Source organism: Gastrolobium bilobum, unplaced genomic scaffold (genome assembly GCF_033153095.1).
Source record: "Gastrolobium bilobum isolate Gb01-03AN ecotype WA unplaced genomic scaffold, APGP_CSIRO_Gbil_v1 utg803, whole genome shotgun sequence".
NCBI lineage: Eukaryota > Viridiplantae > Streptophyta > Magnoliopsida > Fabales > Fabaceae > Gastrolobium > Gastrolobium bilobum.
In genome coordinates this window covers 67,244-89,846 of record NW_026897871.1, presented here as the reverse complement: position 1 = coordinate 89,846, position 22,603 = coordinate 67,244, and the positions used below count along the sequence as shown (strand labels likewise).

Genomic DNA, 22,603 nt, shown 5'->3' with positions numbered 1-22,603 from the left:
TTGATTATTGTCGTGCACACCTCAAATATAATATTAATGTTATTCCCTTATTAATTATGGGAGAGGTTATATTTACTACCTATTTTTCTTACTACTTGTTACTATTAAATCTTAACCATTGATTTCCGTGAATCTAACGGTTATAATTTATTACAAATTAATAATTAATTAATAAGTATGATCTCATAAATTATAACCGTTAGATTGACGGAAATCAACGGTTAAGATTTAGTAGTAACAAGTAGTAAAAAAAATAGGTAGTAAGTATAACCTTTCCCATTAATTATTACATGTATCTATAGAATATAATAGATGACTCGCCGGCGGTAGTTGGATCCTACAAGCTTATTTTAGTTCCTTCTCAGGAAGTCAAAATCGCTTACACCATTTGAGAGCTCTATTTTTCTGAATTTTTTAATTGCTATTGATTCAAAGCTACAGGTTTTGAAAGCGATGGCTTTCCTCATCAACGACACCTACATTTTCTGCAGCATTTGTTGTGGCGACCTAGTCATAAAGACAAGACAATACCCTCCACGCTTTCACAACCCTCTCTTTATTTTCACGTTGATGCTGCACTCTTTTGGTACTTTTGCTGTAACTCCCATGTGTTTTGTTGTAACACCCATGTGTTAGTTTTCGCTTTGTTCATAATTTTTGCTTCCAAGTTTGAGTCTTTCTGCTATTTGGCTTCAAGTTTGCTTCTGTTGTCTAAGGTATTCTTGTTTAGTTTGATGATTGCTGAGCTTCTGTACTTTGATGCATACATGGGGTTCCTTTTTAAAAATGGGGGGTTTTCCTCTGAAGTTTTGGTTGTTGCTGCTGGTGCTGGGATTTTGAGCTTTGATGCATACATGGGGTTGTTTTTGGATTTACATCAATGGATGTTTCTTAATTGATTTGTTGTTATCAGGGAGAGAAAAGTAAGCTGCTTAGTTCATGAAAGATATTTAAGAGTTTTGGTGATTTCTAAGTTCCTGGGATGTATCTTTCAAAGGGTTATAAGCATGGAGTTGTTTTCATCTTGTGGTTCTGCTACTATTTGCTACTGGCTGCTGCGCAGGGTAATATCACTAGCGACACTGAAGGTATGTTTTTTTTCTCCTTTTTTGATATTCCATGGTTGCTTTGTTTCTATTAAGGATGTACTTAATATCAAAAACCATTTATGTAAATGTTAAGTTTTTGAGATAGTTGGTTGAGTCGACATGATATTAGAGCCTTTATAAGTAATTGGTTTAGAGTTTGATTCTTGCCACTCCCGTTCTTCTAAGTAATAAAAAAGAAGAAGTTAAATTTTAGCAAATGATAGGTGAGCCTTTGCATTATCTACAGTTAAAGCCCAAAAAGCTCTTGCGTGTTAGGGCCTGTGCATTATCCAATGTGCTTTAATCTAATAGATTAAGCTTTTGGAACACTTGGTTCATAATAGCTTCTCTTTGCCGATAGCAGACAAGCGTTTCTGGAAGTGGTAGCTATGCTCTTGGGGAGTATTTTCTGTAATATATCATGGCATATATTACAAAATGAATATTTCCAGCATATTAATTTGTTTATGTGTGTAATTATCATGTAAAAGATCACAGGTAAAATTACTACAAAATATGCAAATATGATATTCATATGCCCCTTACAATAATAATATCCAGATTCTACAAGCCTTGAGAACAGAAGACTCGTTACTGCAAAAAAATGGGTACTAGCTAAAGCATTGCTTATAATGTATATTTATTTATTGTTTTAGTTTTTTTTGGTTCTATTGATTATAAGATAAGGGCAAGCTTGGGAGCTAATGGTAAGGTTGGTCCTTTGTGACCGGAAGGTCACGAGTTCAATATAAGAAATAGTCTCTTTGCAAAAATATAAGGATAGTGCTAGTACTATCAACCCTCGCATAGTCGAGGAGCTTCTGTGCACTAGAGTTTTCCCTTTGCCCTTTTGATGATATGATGATTTCATTTGAATTTACATGCAGTTAAAGCATTGCAAGCCATAAAGGAAAGTTTGATTGATCCTAATGGAAATTTGAGCAATTGGAATAGCGGAGACCCATGTACATCTAATTGGACTGGAGTTTTATGCTTCAATGAAACGAAAGCGGATGGCTATCTACATGTTCGAGAATTGTACGACTTCTATCTTCTACTCGACATTTCAGTTTCATTAAAGACATTAACATTTACAAGCTTCCATTTCCTTTGTCTCTCTTTAATTTATTTCTCTCTCTTGTCAATTAAGGTGCTAATAGATTCACATTTATTGTTGTGGGCCAAATACTTTCTTGTCAATTGTTTGTCGTATAATAGAAAATAGTATAATCAACTAAACGGGATGGGATTTGTGGGCCATAAGGGCACAACTCTCTATGATAATCTTTTCAATGTATTTTGATGAGTTTACATGTCTTGAAGAATAATCTCTGTTTGACAAGCTATCAATCTTAGTCATCAATTGCATTTTATTTCTAGCATCGATACTACTCCTTTATTAAGTTTGTTTTTCTTGTTTGTGTAGGCAACTACTGAATTTGAACTTGTATGGAACTTTGGCACCAGATATTGGCAACTTATCTTATATGGAAATATTGTAAGTCTGAATCCACACTGATGTTTAAACTGACAAATATGGTCAGCGATTTCAATTTCGCAATGCCTAGATGCCATTTCTGATTGTGTAGTAGATTTGTAAAGAACCAATTCAACCCAAAACTTTAGGGTGTTGGGTGATGGCTTTTTTAAAGGTTTATATTATTCTCTAACACACCCCCTCACGCAAAAACCCATTGGGCTTGAAGCATGAATATTGCACAGGCTCAATTTTTGGTTTACCTTGTGCTTATTTAATTCCACTAGAAAGTGGGGGGAGGTGAGAATCGAACTCGTGACCTTGTGGTCACTGAAGCTCTGATACCATGTAAAGAACCAATTTAACCAAAAACCTTAAGGTGTTGGGTGAGGGCCATTTTGATGGTTTATATTATTCTCTAACAAGATTTGACTCAATTGACTGTTTCCACTTTCCACTTTTTTGCAGCTTTTAATTACCTTCTTCATCTGATACATGCTTTGCTTTGTTTTCTAAAGGGACTTTATGTGGAACAACATAACTGGGAGTATTCCAAAGGAAATTGGCAATATCAAATCTTTGCAACTCTTGTAAGTTCAGCCTTCCCTTTTGGCGTGTATGTTAGTCGCTGTATGATTAAATAAGTCAGTTGTTTTATAACCTTGGTAAATTCTGACTCATTTTAGACATATTAGTACATAGACATCATTTTCATTGCATGAATTCAGAATTGTATCTTCTAAATAAATTGAATTTAAATACTGGTTACTATAGGATGAGAAAATAAATTCAAATGGTTATATAAACAAAGGAGTGGTGTTTTAACATGAAGAGCTTTATCATTTGTGCTTTCTTCTCATTTGATATATTTATATACATTTTGTAGGCTCCTGAATGGAAATCAATTAACAGGTTCGCTGCCAGAGGAGCTTGGCTATCTTCCGGTCCTAAATAGAATACAAATCGACCAGAACCATATATCAGGACCTATACCACCATCATTTGCAAACCTGAACTTGACAAAGCACTTGTAAGGTTCTTTATGATGAAAATGTAGCTTATAAATTACTGCCACTTTTGCAATTTTTACTTGAACTCTTTTGTTTCTCAATCTTTGTTATTATTACCAAGAAAGTGGAAAGAAAATAATTTTTCATTTTTTCCCTCGATGGAGCAGTCACATGAACAATAATTCACTTAGCGGGCAAATCCCACCGGAGCTCTCCCGATTACCAAGCCTTGTTCATCTGTAAGTTGGTGATTGGATATCGTTGACATAATTGCAGCCAATAACATATTTTTCTGGGTTTTATTTAATCCTTAATTATCACGCCTTTGTCTTATTCACAATATGTATCTCTGAACCTGCAGCCTTCTTGACAACAACAACTTATCAGGATATCTTCCACCCGAGCTATCCAACTTGCCAAGCTTACTTATACTGTATGGTTTCTTATTCTTCGTGTGATAATTGTGTGTGTGTGTAAGCACATATAGTTTTATTTTTTATTTTGAATGAAAAAAAGCACATATTCTTTATGAAGCTGATGGCATTTTGCATCTTGTAACATCTATGATTTGGATTATCTCTAAAATATATGTAAGTATAATAATTGTTGCTCTCCCCCCCTCCCTTTCCTTTTTCCTTATGTTTTGGGATTATTTCATTCTTTTATATGTTATTAAAATATTAATTAGTCATCTTGATTAGACTCTATAAACTGGTCATCACTTATAACTCGTGCTTCCAAAATAGGGTACGTTAGAACTAATGAGTATTATTCTTTTAATTTATGCTTCAGCTATGCTTTGCCATGGAAAATTTTAACAAATGAACCAAGAAGAAAATGACAAATTTGTGTTATTGATGTACCCATAACATCTGTTAACAGTATATGGTTTGTTTGTTTTAGATTCTCGGATGTTGCAATTGGACATTTGACCACAGCACAATGTATTTTCTTCCTCTAAAAAAGGATTGTGGAGTGTTTTTTCCCCTTTTTGTTCACCAAAATGTGATCCAAACATGCAGATAGCCAGTGATAGGCTCACTGAAGTGTGCTTCTGCTCTAGAGAATTGTTAAATAAAGAGAAGCATTGATAATGTATGATTCATGAGATATGCTCTGGTGATTTATAAAAGGAAGAAAATTTGATGAAGGGAAATTGGAAAAATATTAGTAAAATGACTAAAAACCTATAAATGTCTAGTTTGCTCAAGTAGGAGACAGAATATGTCATGTTGATGCATCCCATTTGCCATAATAGAGAATCAGGTGTTCAACACAGCATAATTGTGCTTCAATCTTAGTTCTGTATTGGAATAGCTGCAAAGCCATGGTTTGCTTGCAATGCCATTTGATGGTTTAATTCCTGATCAATATTTGGTTGCTCTAAATGAAATTGCTTGGAAAGTGATGGAAAACAAAGGAGTGAGTGCTTTGCCAATGCCAGCGGTGTCATCTATCATACTTTTTACACATGAATGAATACTGAAAATTTGCTATTTTTGTCATCGTAGAACTTTCTAATCCTTTTTTTTTTTTTTATGTTTACTTCCTTTAAATTGTTGACTGTTTTAATAAGTATTCCATGTTGCATAATTAGATTTTAAAGTGTTTTTTTGGATCTTCTTGTTCTTGCAGACAACTTGATAACAATAACTTTGGCGGAAATAGCATTCCAGATACTTATAGCAACATGTCAAAATTGTTGAAGATGTAAGTGAACTTTGTGATCCCGTATCTTTATTTTAATTTTAATACCTCTTGAAATGAGCATCGTATAACATTCATTAGCAATGATGCTCTGTTACTATTGCATTTTGTAATGTACTTATTGTTTTGATATAGTCTTTAACTTTGCTCCACTCTCTTTTGTCTTTATTTAAAGGATGGCACCTCGCCACTCTTTGTACTTTCTCCTTTCCTCTGCTTAATAAAATTTCTTGTCACAATAAAACATTTTAGTTTGTTCAAGAGGAAGGTTTGATGTCAAGGTTGACCATATAAATGTTATTATTGGTTGCTTGATATTATCAGGAGCCTTAGGAATTGCAGCTTGCAAGGACCAATTCCCGATTTAAGCAAGATACCATACCTTTATTATCTGTAAGTTTGGTTATCTGTATTAAGAGAAGTTACTGTTTCTGACAAAGTGAAGATTCTGATGCACATGTTTAAAAGAAAGTCTAATGCAATCTGTAACTGCATTTACTGACTATTATTTGTGTAAATTCCAGTGACCTGAGTTCCAATCAGTTGAATGGATCGATTCCTCGCAATAAGCTTTCTGAAAATATCACAACCATGTAAGAATCTTATCATTCAAATAGTTTCATCTATTGATATACTTTTAGGTTTTGACCTCTGGGGATATGTGCAGTGATTTATCAAACAACAAGCTTACTGGACCTATTCCGTCCTACTTTTCTGGTCTTCCACGTCTTCAGAGATTGTAAGTTGTTTTCTGTTTTATCAATTCTTCTTCTAGATCAAAATGTAGTATTTACTATAGGCCAAAGAGAGTTACTATCTATCACCTTATCTCACTCACACATCATATATTGAATTTTGCAGTAACTAGTTAGATTTTTTTTTTTTTCTAGTCAAACATGCTATAAAATAAATGACTTTTTACTGATACCATTCTATGTGGCAGGTTACTTTCAAACAATTCATTGAATGGCAGTGTTCCTTCCATCATTTGGCAGAACAAGACTTTAAATGGAACAGAAAAATTTCTCTTGTAAGACCTGAAGTGATGAGTTCCACAATTTGCTATCCTTACTAGATGTGTATTTGGGAGCGTGTGTATGTGTTCTTTTTAGTCTATGAAAGAAACAGGCACGTGCGCGGAGGGGGGGGGGGGGGGGTTCGGATTAGCTGATAGTATGTGTAGACATGCAGATGTGTGCATTTTTATTCTTTGTGGCATATATTGGGTGTTTTTCTATGCTAATATCATTGATTCATTTGTATTTCCCTCTGCGTAGTTGCTGCTGAGTACTGAGTTTTTCACTTTTGATTTGCTGAGCATGGTTTTCTGATCTTGCAGGGAGCTGGAAAATAATAAACTTACAAACATATCAGGCAGTACTAATCTTCCTCCCAATGTCACAGTCTTGTACGGTTCAAAATTTATTGTGCAGTTTGTACTGAAATCATTGTAGTGGATAGAGATTTCCATATTTTTTTCTCCTTGTTATGCACGTTCGAAATATCAGTGTCGTTTAGCTGAAATTCAATAATTTAACATTAGATTTAGCATATATTCCATCAATTTTAAATAGCTTCCCTCGTTATTATTGAAAATTACTGTATTTCAGGCTTCATGGGAATCCTGTATGCTCAAATAAATCCCTGGTTCAGTTATGTGGATCTGAAGGTGCTAATGACACAAATGACTTATTTCAAACAAACTTCATTGGTTCCTGTCCACCACAAGCATGCCCACCTCCTTATGAATACTCTGTGGATTGTTTCTGTGCGGTACCATTGCTGGTTGGTTATCGGCTGAAAAGTCCGGGATTTAAAGAATTTGGTCCATACGTGGATAGATTTCAGAACTACTTGACTTCTGGTCTTCAAATATATACCAGTCAGCTACAATTTACTTTTTATTGGCAAGAGGGACCTCGACTAAGAATGGACTTGAAGCTTTTTCCTATATATGTCGATAACAGTAGTGCTCATACGTTCAATGGAAGTGAGGTCCAAAGGATCAGAAGCATGTTCACTGGATGGAACATTCCAGACGATGATTTGTTTGGGCCTTATGAACTGATTAACCTCACTCTTGTGGGTCCGTATGCAGAATGTAAGTCTCAGAAACTTCTTGTGATCTGCCAGAGTGCTTGGTGGAATTTGGATTTAATGCCATAACTATTAACAATAAAATTGCGATAACATTTTCTTTAGCTGGATGAACGACATGAATTTCTTGTCTAATTTCTATTGATTTAGTTGATCATATAATATTTTCTGCACATGTTGAGCTAATGGTTTTCCATCTTCCTGTAAACAAATTAGCTTTCACTCCATATGCAAGCTTCACATGTTAAAGTTTGCAAAAATGATAAAAACTTTTACTTTACCTCTCTTGCTAATTGGTGCATAACTGTTCTGAAGCTTCAGTAAAGGTCAACTATTCAACATATGTCTATTAGTCATATTCTGGATGAGTTGTCATCTGTTTGATTATTCCTCAATAAATATTCTGATTTGCTCATCCTAATGTTTACGGAAATGCTAAATAAAAAATGAAACAATCGTACTGTGACAAACAGAGAGAATTGCATGATTCAGATGCAGTGTTCTGATCAAGAGTATATTGTAAGTGTTGCAGTCAAGTTAAATGCAACTTTAAATAGTGCTAGTTAGTATTGGAAAGTTAATGTCGCTAGAGCTCATCAATGAATAAGCTTCCGCGCAATATGTACTGTACTCATCAATATGCTCAATATCATATTTGCAAACTGTCATATGATTATGCTCATACTTCTCATTATTGTTGCAGTCGCTGGCACCTCTTCCAAATCAGGGATAAGTACTGGCGCACTGGTTGGCATAATCTTAGGGTCAGTTGCCTGTGCAGTGACGTTATCTGCAATTGTTACTCTTCTTATATTGAGAACACAATTGAGAGATCATCGCGCTCTTTCCAAAAGACGTCACGGTGAGTTCCTTATCATGAATCAGCAAGTGTAATGTTATTTTGCTCTTTCACTTGTCTCAAGTGCTCTGCCTCAATCACAATGGGAAGTCTTGATGTTATTGTGTGCTATTATATTTTTAACTGAATCATATTTGTAATTTAATTGTCCCTTATTCTCATTCAAAGTAGGATAACTGTTTTCGTAAACCTTTGCGACTCTTGTTGCCATATTAAATTGATTTCTTGAAAGAATTGTAAGATCCATGTTTATCTTCACAGAAGCCTATTATTGCATTCATTGATTTATGTCCCTTTGAATTTGTTAGGACCCATTTGCAAGGTATGAGATTTGGTGTCCCACATTGGTTGTATGGGCAACTGATGTGGGGTTTATAAGGCCTTGGGCACTCTTATTTTTTGAGCTATCATTTGGGGTGGTGCACCTCAAGGTTCTTATCAAATGGTATCAGAGCTTTCCACTATGTCTCCCAGTTGAAATCGTGCGGCGCGGGTGGTGACGCTGGCATTGCAGTGTTTGCCCAGGGCTAGTAAAAAACTAGCGTAAAGCCAGCCCGCGTGGGTGCCGGGGCTGCGGAGCGTGGTGAAATGTTAGGACCCATTTGCAAGGTATGGGACTTGGAGTCCCACATTGGTTGTATGGGAAACTAATGTGGGGTTTATAAAGCCTCGGACATTTCCACCCTTTGAGCTAGTTTTTGGGGTGGTGCACCTCAAAGTTCTTATTAGAATTCCCCCCGTTGATTTTTTATATTAAGGGAAATATTTATTAGAGATAAAAGAGGGAAAGTACAACTAGGAAGAATGGAGGAGAACAAGATATCATTAAAAACTGAATTCTACACATAAAAGGAACATGAAAAGACAAATAGCAATTCCCTCTGGAACTGCTATGAATAGAACCCCAATGATAGCTCTATCCCATAATCGTGGAATGAAATGTTACATTGTATCCAGTCAAGGTTGAAAAATCATTTGGAGAATCAAGCAGAGGTTTAGCTCAAGGGAATGTCATTAGAATTCCCATAATTTGAAATCATACTTAACATTCATGTTCTTTTTATCTTCCTTTAAGCATTTCAAGTGCACTATTTAATTGATGTTGCTGGTTGATTTCCATAACATTACTGATAGTTATGTATTTGAGCAGCTCAGTCATAATGTCTACATCAATAACATCTTTATCCCAAACTAGTTGGGGGAGCTCAGTCGTAACATATCTGACAAATTTAGGGGGTTGCAAGTTGTTACAAATCCTTTTTTTCCCCATCTTCTTCCCATCGTGACTTATGAACCTTTACCTGAGCCTAGTTCATAAACTTGATATTTTACGAGTAAGAAGATGCAAATGCCAGTGTGTTGCCTCTGCGTGTTTTTAATGTTGTCAAAATGTAAAATAATTTAACTGCAGTTAAGATACTCATCTATAAGCTCTGTAGATATAGTTTACACTTAATAGTAAATTACTATTTTTTTCTAAGGTTTTTATAACATAACTTTAAGATCTCCTGCGTGAAATTAGATCCAATTTTTCTTCCAGTTTTGAACTTGCAATATTGGAATTACTATGAATTTACTACTGCAAACTATATCTGATAGTTATTTATTAAGAAATCTATTAACAAAGGACTTGTATTATTAACAGTGTCTAAGATCTCAATAAAAATTGATGGTGTAAAGGCCTTTACTTACGGAGAAATGTCCTCCGCTACAAACAATTTTAGCAGCTCTGCTCAAGTTGGACAAGGAGGCTATGGAAAGGTTTATAAAGGTATTCTTACTGATGGCACAGTTGTTGCTATAAAACGTGCACAGGAAGGATCACTGCAAGGTGAGAAGGAGTTCCTTACAGAAATATCGTTACTATCAAGGTTACATCATCGCAACCTTGTGTCTCTCCTCGGATACTGTGATGAAGAAGGTGAACAGGTACTTTTTGTTTCAAAATTCAGAAACTTCAACACTTGCTGGATTTTATTTTAGTAAATTTTATGATTATCTTGGATTCTGAGTGTCATTTTTGGAAGTGTTAATATCCGCAAATCCCATTGGGGTTGCTATCACGTGTTAAATCCAGGAGGATATAATTCCTACTAAAATTAAGATGTTGATAAAAACTTTCTTAAGCTTATAACCTAGGGAGGTTGGGTAATCCAAGTCCTTGCTCTTTTTCTTGTTGTCGTTTAAAAATATTTTGGTGTTTTCTTTTCTCTGACCATTGAATTTCTTCCATTTGGATTGTTGCTTTAATTTTGCAGATGCTGGTTTATGAATTTATGTCGAATGGCACACTAAGGGATCACCTATCCAGTACGTCTTATGTTCTTAACATTTTGGTTTCCATTGCATTTTACCGATGACTTAGTAACAGCAGATGCTGTATAAATTTCCCTTGCTCTATCGGGCTCCAATTTGAAGCACAATGATATTTGGATAATTTGTTTGACAGTTTTATGCCCAAATGCCTTTCTCTGTTGTCTCTTGAGTGTGTGTTTAATGTTTTACTACAGTTACATCAAAAGAAGCTCTGACTTTTGCCATGAGAGTGAAGATTGCGCTAGGGTCAGCTAAAGGTCTAATGTATCTACACACAGAAGCTGATCCTCCAATATTTCACCGAGATGTCAAGGCCAGCAACATATTGTTGGATCCAAAGTTATCTGCAAAAGTGGCTGATTTTGGACTCTCGCGGCTTGCTCCAGTTCCAGATATTGAAGGAATCGTGCCTGGTCACGTATCTACTGTGGTAAAAGGGACCCCGGTAAGGCTTTCATGATTGGATTTGGTTTTGCTAAAATTGTGCATGTGTATATTGAATACAAAATTAGCAATCCTATTTTTCAAATCATAGGGTTAGTTTATAAACCAACTCCTCCCCCGCCCCCTGTAATTTAGTGTGACCAATTGGAAGTGTTTGGGTTGGAAGGTTGATTTTATTTATTCAATGAATTTTCATCTTTATTATTTTTTCAATGTTTTAAATATGCAGGGTTACCTTGATCCAGAATACTTCTTAACTCACAAGTTGACCGACAAGAGTGATGTTTATAGTCTTGGTGTTGTATTTCTGGAACTTTTGACTGGGATGCAACCTATCTCCCATGGCAAAAATATTGTTAGAGAGGTATTTGCATACTTCTGGTCTTCATTTCTCTCCCTATTGCCTAACAAGTGTGATTGGATCAAACTAGGATTAACAGTTGAAAAATTTAATTTCTGTAATTTGTTTTGTACATTTGTTGGACTGAATCTTAATAAAAACAAACATTTTCCTTTTCTTTTTCCGCTGCATCATTTTATTACTTTGTCTTCATACAAATCATGAGTGTCACTGTCACCTTTGTAATTGAATCATGTCACCTTAGTAGAAAGAGAGAGAGAGACCCCCTTCCCTCCACAGGATTGTGGAGATCCATTTCATCAACTCTCACTTTTTCAAATTTGATTTGAAATAAGTTGATGCAGTTGTAATGTCCAACCATTCTTCTAAGGTTTTGGGGTAGTAGACAGAACTAAGTATTTGACATAAACATAGGTTGAATCAAATCAAACATGAAAATAATAGAGTGCTTGAAGTTGATGCTTTTCTCCATCTTTTTCAGGTTAATGTTGCATACCAATCCGGGGTGATATTTTCAGTTATTGATGGACGCATGGGGTCTTATCCATCTGAAATTGTGGAGAGATTTTTGACTTTGGCCCTTAAGTGTTGCAACGACGAGCCAGATGCGCGGCCTAAAATGTCAGAAGTGGTTAGAGAGCTTGAAAACATATGGTCTATGATGCCGGATTCAGATACCAAGAGAGCTGAATCTATAACCAGTGATTCTGGAAAAATGGCCAGTACTCCATCTTCATCCTCTGCTATAAAGACTCCTTTTGTATCAGGAGATGTGTCAGGTAGTGACCTTGTTAGTGGAGTAATACCAAGCATCAAACCAAGATAGATTTGGCTTTAGCAATTATGGTCATTACTTTGTGAATTGCATAATGAGCCTATACATTACTACATTTCATCTTCACCCTTCACATTCTCTTCTTTGTACAATCTGTTAAACTGGTAGAGCAATGGATGTTATATATAACATATCGATTTTGGACACCATTTAAGCAGACGAGTTTATTATGTAATGCAATTTTTAAGTACTAGTAAATTCCTTAACTATGTTTGAAGAAATAAGTTCAAAAATCTCCAAACAAAGAATATTTTCTTCAATCTTTTTTTATCCTCATTTCTCATCTATCATCTTTCAGCTAAATAAACACTAAAAATATAATTTTTCTTGCTAATGACATCATTGTAGAAGTAAACTTGGGACGCAATCAATGTAGTTATTGTTACATCTAAGGATAGTTTTTTTTTTTTTTTCTGGTTTTGGATTAAGATATGCTTAGGCTTATTAAACACGAGATTAACATAACGGTGGAAGTAGACTTGTGATTTGAGATCAAGCATATTTTGTATCCCCAAAAGCTTGTGAATAAATTAGCACTTCGACTACAACCTAAAATTTGACATATGTCCAATTCCTTTCCTCACACTTTGTCATGGTTGCTGTCAATTTTCTGACAACTTTCAGTTGCATGTTCAATAAATGAGAAGAATTTAATACCAAACCGACAACCATGTGATTGTAATAATATCTTTTGCTTTTCGGGAACATTGATTCGATAAAGTCCCTTCGGTACTCGTGAATGTGTACGATTATTTAGGGATCATAATTTTTAATACGACTCACTTACACGGTAAAAAGAAATTGGTGTTCAGATCAAGTCGTTTTTAAATTCATACATGTTTGTGTTTAAATAAAAATAACATGACAAAATTCATGTTGCATTATGTGTCAATACATAAACACGAAATTGACGTGCATTTTTTTATTTTGCTGATTATTCGTGTTGTTTCATGTTGGTCAACATGACATTGGTCAAAATAACATTCAGGTATATATGTTATTTATATCTTATTGTATCGTGTCAATTCGTATTATAAGAGATACATTTTGAGGTTGGGGTATTCATGTCAGATTGTGTTGTGTCAACCCGCAAAATAAAAGTGTTGTGTTTGTGTAAAAAATTTTAATCCATTTTTTTATTTGTGTCGTGTTTGGGGTGGAAAAACATGTTAGAGGATTGGGTTCGTATCGTGTCAACACTGACCCACGGGTCAAATTATCCAACCCAAACATGAATTATTTTTGTTTGTGTCTAAAATTGAACCCGGATATGACTTGTTGCGGGTTACACGGGTTGACCATCAAAAATTGAAAATTTGATTTTTCTTCTTCTAAAAAAGTCAAAATAAAAGAGAAAAATTATATAAAATATACAAATTGACCTGTGACCTGCAATGAAGTATGTCAAAATCACTAAAATTTCAAAATAAATTCATTTTTTTGACAAAAAATAATTTGCTAGTTGACATGTGAGTTAACCCGTGACACGACGATTATAAATTAGTGATGTAATTAACAAAGGAATATAACTTTTTTATATGCATAATTAATTACTTATATGGGAAATATATTTCCTACTTGCCCTTCGAAAAGTGTGCCAACATTCTTTTTTTATTTTTTTATTTTTATAGTAGAGCCCATTGAATTCTGTCTATCCAGAAAGTTATGAATATTTCCTGCAGACAGAATGACATAAATAAACCCCTACTTATATACACCATTAATTTTCTTCTTGATTTTTTTATCTAGGTTATTCTAGTTTGTTTGTTTATTTTCTGATTCAGTCATACTACATATTTGTTTAAATCATGATTTTTTACTTATCAAATTACTAATTAAAGTTACAACTTGTTTTTAAACAAATAATACAAGAATAATGAACTAATTATATAAACCTTTTTAATCTCAATAAAATAAAAAAAATATTTTTAAAATATATACTAAAAGATTGATACTCTAAAGACATTCTCACTATTATCCTTAAGCACAAAAATGGATCCTCTCGCGTGAGTTATAATGCACAAATCATGTGAATTTTTTTTTTAATTTTTTAATGAATAAACCAAGATGATAAGAGGTGAAAGAAAAAAAGAATTTTAGATAGAAAATAAAAAGAATAATTATTAATTTATATATAAGCAATTAAGATTCTTTTATACAACATGATTATATTAAATAATATACGAGAGAATCGATTTTCATTACACACTCTTCATATCATGATTTTGGAAAGGAAAATATTTTTCTCATATTGCATGAGACAAACAAATTGTCTCATGCAACATACAAAAGAGTGAGTGAGACTCAGTAAAAAGAAGAGAGAGAAAGAAAAAAGTAAATTCTACTCATTTTTGTGTGTCTTGCATGAGATAATTTATTTCATGCAACATGAAAAATATATATCTTTTGAAAATGATTTAATATAAGAGTTAGTGGTGTCGGTGGTGTTAGCAGGCCTCAAAGAAACGGGTCCAACAAGCTAACACCTTCTCGAACATTCTGGGCCGATAATGGGCCAAGATATACAAAAAGTCTGCGCCGGCGGCGGGCCCACTTAATGAAAAAAAATGACGCACGCACTTGCGTTAAACGCACAACACAAACCGCGTGAGCGAAAGGTATAAAAAGGAAACACTATCCTCTTCATTTTCTAAGGTTTTTATCATATTTTCTTAGTTGAATCGCATCAGAGACACAACCATGGGAAGGAGTAAGCAAAATCTCATCTTTCATTCAAAACTAAAAAAAATTAGAACATAGAATTTTCATAACTGCGGTTATAATTTGTTTTAAACAATGTTGTTGTTGTTGGGTGACACAGGACCAGCGAGGTGTTACCGTCAGATAAAGAACAAACCATACCCGAAGTCACGGTTCTGTAGGGGCGTACCCGACCCGAAGATCCGAATATACGATGTGGGGATGAAGAAGAAAGGTGTTGACGAGTTCCCATTCTGCGTGCACTTGGTGTCATGGGAGAAAGAGAACGTTTCGAGCGAAGCTTTGGAAGCAGCAAGGATAGCGTGCAACAAGTACATGGCGAAGTTTGCAGGGAAAGACGCGTTTCATTTGAGAGTTAGGGTTCACCCTTTTCATGTTCTTAGGATAAATAAGATGCTTTCGTGTGCTGGAGCTGATAGGCTTCAAACTGGGATGAGGGGTGCGTTTGGGAAACCGCAAGGGACTTGTGCGAGGGTTAATATTGGTCAGGTTCTTCTTTCTGTTCGTTGTAAGGATACTAATAGCCACCATGCTCACGAGGCTCTTCGCCGTGCCAAATTTAAGTTCCCTGGTCGCCAGAAGATTATTGTCAGCAGAAAGTGGTTAGTGTTTTTTTTTTTTTTTTATTCTCAGTTATTCATTTGCAATTTGGTATCTTTGATCTAACATTTTACATAAATGGTGATATATAATTGATGGGTAAGAGAAGCTTGTTTTTTTAAAGTGAGCAAGGTTATTTATATGGTTGGTTGTATTTTGTTCCTTTTTTAAATCCATTTATCACTTTGTTCATTTTTCCAAACTATATATGAATTTGTTCATTTTTTTCAAATTATATATCACTCTGCTTGTGTTTGACTAAAGTTTAATCCACACTTATTCAAGTAAATGAGTTACCAAGGACTCGCGTTTGATCAAATTAGATTGATATATAAATTAAGAAGAGAGAAAAATAGATTGGTTAAATAATCAATCAGTTTGAGTCCAATTCTATAAAGCTCTCATTATTCGCATGCTTTGGAGAATGGTCAGGACCATTATGATTTTTGTTTATTAAATTTAAGCATAAATACACCTTCTATATGGGTTTGATTGAAGTGGACTTTTTATAATAACCCTCCCATATAGTTGTGAATTTAATATTGAAGAATAATTATTAAAAAAGTAGAAGACAAAGAAATAAAGTCATCTTTGATAAAAAAATGAGTTAAAATGCCAGTTTGGGATAACACATAAGATGTTTTTTTGGAGACTTATGTGTTATCTTATGCAGTTGTTGATTTTCTTCTTGTCCTGTGTATAGTTTTTTTTTTTTTAAACCCCTTTTATTTAGTAGTACTGACTTAATAGTTGTCTTCCAATTTTTAGGGGATTTACTAAGTTCAACCGAACTGACTATTTGAAGTTGAAGTCTGAGAACAGAATTGTGCCGGATGGTGTCAATGCCAAGGTTTGTCTTTACTATGGTATAATAATATTCATATATGGTTTTGGAAAGAATTTCAGCAATGGAATTCATGGTTTGTTGAATCGATTGGTTACTTATCTAGTGAGGGAGTTTGGAGTTTTAGACTATATTTTGGATGGATCAGTACTAAATTTTTGTGTGTCCTTTTCAGGTTCTTGGGTGCCATGGCCCTTTGGCCAATCGTCAGCCTGGAAGAGCTTTCTTGCGAGCTACTGCTTAGGCCATTTAGCAGGGGAATTTCATTGAATATATGATTTTTCTTTTCGCCTTGTGAATGGATGTTCCTATCGATTACAGTGTGAATGTATCTATAAAACTGTGTTTCGCTCTGCATCTTGTTAGTAGATCTCTGAATTATGTATCTTACTGCCTTCCAAGATGTCCTGGGGCATGAAAGATGCAAATTTGATGTATCTTCAGTTTAATTATTCTGTCGGTGTTGGAACAATATAGAAATAAATGTGCTTTTTCATTGTGTGTACATTGTTTCTTAACTATAGCTAATAAGCTAATTTATACCCTTGGGGTTCTCAAATGTAATAAAAACTGCATGCGCCTGTTCCAATAAAAAAGGTCTACATATTATACGGGGCTCCTCACCCCTTTGTGTTTTGTTTGGGCCTTCGCCCTTCCTATAAAGTTGGTAGAGCATCATATACAAGGGATTTCACGATATTTTTTATTTTTTATTTCCGTTTGTATAACTTTTATAAATAAATAATAACAATTTAATGAAAATAAATAATTACTGGAGAAGAATATAGGCAACAGTTTAGAGTTCACCAGTTAGTAATACGAGTTGAAATGAAATGAACGAGAATGGATCATTAACTTGATACTTTAATTAATAAACGAACTAAAACTAAAATGCATCATTTCTTGACTAAAGCCAAATTAAATTATCATTTGCCCCTTATATAATCTCCCGGCTTTCAATTCATCATTGCCCTCTCTGCTACCTAGTTACCATATCCATCTTGTCCATGATATTACAGGTTATTCATCAAGGCTTTATTTTATTTCAAAATGAACTATATAACTAACGAACTTTGAATGACCTTGAAAAGTTTGTAACTTGCCGATGGAACTTAAGGAAATTTGCTTGGTTTAAAAATGATTGGAAGTGTGCCAACAGCATGGTTGCCGCATCAGCTTTTACCGATATGTAAGAGATTCAGGTTTTCACAATAAGCCAACAGATGGATCCTGCTCTGTTACAGTTTTACTTTTCATGAAGAAATTCAGGCTCAATCCCCTAAGTTGGGCAACTTGCTGAGAACTGAGTGCTCTGGTTTGTGATCACATTCAAAGTCTAGATGAACAAAAGCACGCTCAACTTCTGGAAGTTTCTCAAGATTTATCTGTAGGCTCTCTCCAATGGTATGCGCTTCTTTTAAGGGTAAATCTTCTGGCAGTTCGATGTCAACCTGTTCCAAATCAAACCCAAATGATGAGGCATAAGTATTTGTCATTACTAATGGACAATAATAAAAATATTTTTTATGGAGAACAGGGTTAGTCTTGTAGTTAATGCTTCTATTTTTTAAGTTTATTTTGTATAATACAACAAACCTCCACAAAATATAGAACGCCAAATGTGTATGCACGGACAGTGTCAACACGTTTAATTTGAGGGTGCCTTATAACGAGATATGTTAGCTTCTGCATAACTTCAGGAGGTGCAGACTGTCCCACTAGTGAAACTGCATAGGAAGTTATCCATAATCAGAATTAATAATCAATTTTTTTACAAACAACAACTCTTTTTTTTTTTTTGGGTGGGGGGGTGGAGAGGGGTCATAACAAGCAAAAGACCTAAAAAATAACCAATTCCATTAAACATCTTAACTGCTTCTACTGACTTAACATCTTTTATTTCTTTTTAAGATTTGTTTTTTAGACCTTACCGGTAGAAAAAGTTAATATTGTATATAATTCTGTTCAATATTGGAAACATCTATCCTGAACTTTCACCTGTATTCGAACATACATAAAAGTTGGTACTTCACTATCTGATTCCTCTCTTACTACTATCTTGCTGTTCCAAACAAATTGGAGGTATAATTCAGTGAAACAGACGCTAGATACCAGTTTTAGCAAATAATTATGTATCAATTTTAATGTAAGGTAATGAAAAAGAAAAAAGTTCAGATGGTTTAGTAATATTAAACTGACAAAGAACCAGTGTAAAAAATCTTTCGTTGCTGACCGAAAAACAAAGTTATTTCAGGGCAGTGAAATTTTAGAAATTACTTAGCCTTTGACTGACAACACTTAAGAGAACTGGTAGAAGCAGCGAGAGTAAGAGGTGAAAACAAATCTACTTTTTAGTATTGATGTGGCTTGAGCTTCCTGGAAAACACTGTTTTACCATCCCATTTCCCAACAGAAACACTAGATATTGCTAATTTGCTACCAAAGCTCATTTACATTTTTGTTCCCTCTCACGGGCATCTATACTTGTAACATTTTTCTTTTCGTAATTCTAATAAGGATATCGTAGATTAATTACCTGCATTTTCCATGACAGTGCGAGACCAATTTGAGATGGTGTAAATAGCAAGCAAAATAGCACCAACTGGGTCAATCCACCAATAATATTTATCACCAAGAACAGCCGCAACTAATCCAACCACATTTGTCACAACATCGAAGTGGTGATCCTGCATGTTGGCATTTTTGAGATGGTTCAATTATATTTTGACTTAATTCATATAGTAAACATCAGAAGAGAAGGACCCTTACATCTGCATAGGCACGGACAATCTTGTTTTTTGAACTTCTACAGTAAAACCAGAGCATAAGCTTCACTACCGTTGCAAATATCATAATAGAGTACAACCATATTAGTTGTTCAGCAGACATCTTTTCAGGAGGTTTGTTTTGTATTAGTTGTTCTACAGCGGTGATTAATACTTGAAATCCTGTAGCAAAATAGATTCCACAAATCATGTAAATTGTAATTTCTTGTATGACAATGTATGGATATTTTTGACAGATTCCAAGAGAACAAGTTCGTGAAAACTGTAAGGTACCAAAATATGTAATTTGAAAAGAAGTAGAATTCTAACCATCAACACTTGAATGTATATTTCGATAGGTTGAAGTACACATTTTATCCAGCACTTCATTAACAAAATTAAGTTCAAGTTCTCTCACTATAGTATGACAAAAAGTTGTGTGTTGTCAATTTTTTGAGGCAAAAAACAAGCTATGTAATGTATTAAAACTTGGGGCAGATACAGGTCAGACACCATTCTTTCTCATACTAGGATCTTCTGATTTATGGTCCAATGAATAAAACAGAACCACCATTGTAATCTGAACCAGGCATCTTTCAACTCAAAGATAAAAGACAAAGAAATTTTGATACAAATCTTATTAAATGAAACAGATTTTGTAGATTGCATTTCTCAGGAGGAGGAAACGCTAATGATATAAACACTTGAGTAACAACATAATGAACAATGTGGATGGTAGGAAAAGTTTAAGTCAGTTTGACGCACCAAGTGTTGCCATGACAGCAGCAAAGATAATTATGCCTACAGGCTGCACCCTCAGCTTTCCAATTGGGTATTTGTAGATATTTATATTCTTCATTGCAACGTGAGTGAACCAAAGTATGCCACCAGCCATAAGATCAAGTAGGGAGTCCAGAGTTGATGCTGCAATAGCTATTGACCCACTCCTTAATGTGGCATAAATCTAGATATGGATGTGCATATTGTTACATCACAAAGTACAATTCTAGTCAGAACAGTTCCTTAGAGTGATAAATGAAAACATAGAAACATCAAATGAAATATCACCTTTAATATCAACAAAACTATATTCGCATAATTAGAGATCTTCATTGCTCTTTCTTGCTGAATCTGTTCCTCATCGTCATCCTCAACAACACAATCAGATGACACCACAGAGTCCACTTCCTCAAATGATTTTAGAGTAGCAAATTGTCTTTCATAGTATTCTTTCTCTCCTATAAACATCGAAACACATTAGTTCAAGGACATATATGCACAACATGAAATTGTAACACACTCGACTTAAATTAATTCCTCTGTTATTGATTGAACATTGTCCCATTACTAACTCTAATTACTATTATCAATGTATCAAATAGAGATATATTGCAGGAAAGAGTATAATTCTTGACAACATAATGCTAAACAGAAAATTCTGGTATCAAAACATTAGCGATATTCTCTCTCTCTCTCTCTCTCTCTCTCTCTCTCTCTCTCTATATATATATATATATAACACATTAATTGATGTGAAATTTTATGAGCATGATATGTGTAACACAATTTCAATCTAATAATTGATTTCTGATAAAATTATTATGTGCAAGATTAAACACCAATGATACGACCTTAAGTGTTCAAGATTCAATTTCACACACACACACATATATATATATATAGAGAGAGACCTTGGCTTAAGGCGGTGGTGGTGGAGAGATCAAGGTCGAAAGGAGACTCAGAGTCAAGGCCAGAACGGACCTTATCGGGAAGCTTGGACAGGAAGGCGGCTCTGAGCGAGTTAACAGAGTTTCGGCGAGTGATTCGGCCTATCCAACCACCGTGTTCGGCGGAGCTCCGATCATTCTTGGCCAGCAGCGGCCTCGTCGTATCCGAACCCGAATTCCCGTCCATGAATAATCAATTATCAACAAAGGTCAATAGGTCATAGAACCCATGCAACAGCCACACACAGATATATAAGAGAAAAAGAAAAAAGCGAAAAAAAAAACACTGATTCATAGATAGATTCATTTAATGACTGATGTAATAATAATAACTAAATTTTTTAATTCGAATATTCTTGAAAGAGTTTCATCCTACGTCACTTGTATTCAGAAGCTTTTATTTTATTTTTAAATATTTCGATCGATTTATTATTTTGCAATTAGTTCAATTTAAAATGAATTTTGGAATTAAGATTTTAAATTACTTTCAAAAATGATATTGAAAAGAATCAAATATACATTATCATCCTTGTCCTGACCTACTCAGTTTCTTAGTGGCAAGTGAGGTATTATCATTTGGTGTATTCCAAAGCCTTTTGACAATTATAATATGGACTATTATCAAAGAAATTATAAATTAATAAAATGTTACTGCCATGTATACTATTATTGGTAATGATGACAAATGGAGAAACTAAAAGATTTTTTTTAAAAATGAAATACTTTATTTCTATAATTATGGTGTTGTATTTGACAAGAATCTCACGATTATTAAATTGTGTGCGTAATAGTTGACAATGTGTGCAAAATATTATTATTCTTTGGTGGTGCATACAATATTATTTAGGTAAGCAATTAATTGTCCGTGAAAAAAAAAACTATAAATTATTATATTAAAATATCTGAATAGTAACTTTTGTTTTTGGAAAAATATTCTGCTTTGATTTTTGTACTATATTAGTATTTATTATTTGCATTTTATGTCTTATTGTGCATCCTAGATTTTATTAAAAAAATTAAATTTAGAGTTGAATTCCTTCTTACTCGGGCCTGTGTCCTATTTTCAAGATCTCATTTTGTGTCTTTACCATTTCTGTGGTAATAATTAAGAGAGAAATAGAAAAGTAAAAGACATATATTCCACTTAAATAGGGCATGTTTTTATTTAAATTTATATCTTGTCGTGTTCCTAAAAAAATCATATTATTTTTCTATGTGAAACAGTTTTTTTTTTATAAAAATAAATAGGAAATGATATTGAAAAAAAATATGACATAGTCATATAAAAAGATCACAACCATAGAAAAGTAAATAAATGGTTATGATTTTGTAACTATCTGTTATAATATTTTTTCTATATCTTCTTTTATTACTATTAATTCATCTTTGTATAGTTATGGTTCTCCACATGATCATGTCATATTTTTTTCACACGAGAGAATTCGGACTCAAATAAATAACAATAAACCTTTTGTACCAAAACTAAGAAAAAAACTTCACTTAAAATTCTTGTCTTAACTTAATTAATGACAATCTTGTTAAATTATACAGAACAGATTCGAATCCGTAAATGCAAAGTACATTTTAGAAGCATCGCAAAGACCAAAAAGAAATGGCCACGCCTGCTGAGTGCTGATACTGTCTTGTCTTTGCCTTACACGTTATGTTGTAGCAGGACAGGACCAACGTTGCATTACAATCTGGCTTTTGGCCCAACTGTACAGATACTATTAGTAAATTATTTATCATGGA

The 22,603-nt window shown here is 34.0% G+C and overlaps 3 protein-coding genes across 4 annotated transcripts; 2 read left to right on the top strand and 1 right to left on the bottom strand.

Moving 5' to 3' along the window:
* The first annotated feature begins 888 nt into the window (after positions 1-888).
* On the top strand, positions 889-12,348 carry LOC133310932 (probable LRR receptor-like serine/threonine-protein kinase At1g06840). Its single transcript, XM_061511927.1, has 20 exons — positions 889-1,088; positions 1,976-2,126; positions 2,515-2,586; positions 3,084-3,155; positions 3,452-3,595; positions 3,743-3,814; positions 3,937-4,008; positions 5,211-5,285; positions 5,607-5,675; positions 5,807-5,875; positions 5,950-6,021; positions 6,226-6,312; positions 6,622-6,690; positions 6,893-7,383; positions 8,083-8,241; positions 9,884-10,167; positions 10,497-10,548; positions 10,749-10,999; positions 11,228-11,362; positions 11,841-12,348. Exons 1-20 carry the CDS (start codon positions 983-985, stop codon positions 12,183-12,185), a joined length of 2,847 nt encoding a protein of 948 aa, XP_061367911.1. The 5' UTR covers positions 889-982; the 3' UTR covers positions 12,186-12,348.
* A 2,546-nt stretch (positions 12,349-14,894) lies between these two features.
* Positions 14,895-16,645, top strand: LOC133310949 (large ribosomal subunit protein uL16-like). 2 transcript variants are annotated; one of them, XM_061511945.1, is made up of 4 exons: positions 14,895-14,904; positions 15,016-15,517; positions 16,284-16,365; positions 16,535-16,645. In XM_061511945.1, exons 1-4 carry the CDS (start codon positions 14,895-14,897, stop codon positions 16,601-16,603), a joined length of 663 nt encoding a protein of 220 aa, XP_061367929.1. In that variant the 3' UTR covers positions 16,604-16,645. The 2 variants fall into 2 exon arrangements, with proteins under 2 accessions (XP_061367929.1, XP_061367931.1); XM_061511947.1 differs by lacking the exon at positions 14,895-14,904 and having other exon boundaries at positions 15,030-15,233; positions 15,405-15,517.
* Positions 16,646-17,259: 614 nt separating this feature from the next.
* On the bottom strand, positions 17,260-21,083 carry LOC133310944 (metal tolerance protein 4). The gene is made up of 7 exons (XM_061511938.1): positions 20,816-21,083; positions 20,193-20,362; positions 19,890-20,088; positions 19,129-19,307; positions 18,896-19,046; positions 17,956-18,086; positions 17,260-17,810 (listed from the first exon to the last, which is right to left on the bottom strand). The coding sequence occupies exons 1-7, from the start codon at positions 21,036-21,038 to the stop codon at positions 17,631-17,633; spliced, it is 1,233 nt and encodes a 410-aa protein (XP_061367922.1). The 5' UTR covers positions 21,039-21,083; the 3' UTR covers positions 17,260-17,630.
* Positions 21,084-22,603: the final 1,520 nt, after the last annotated feature.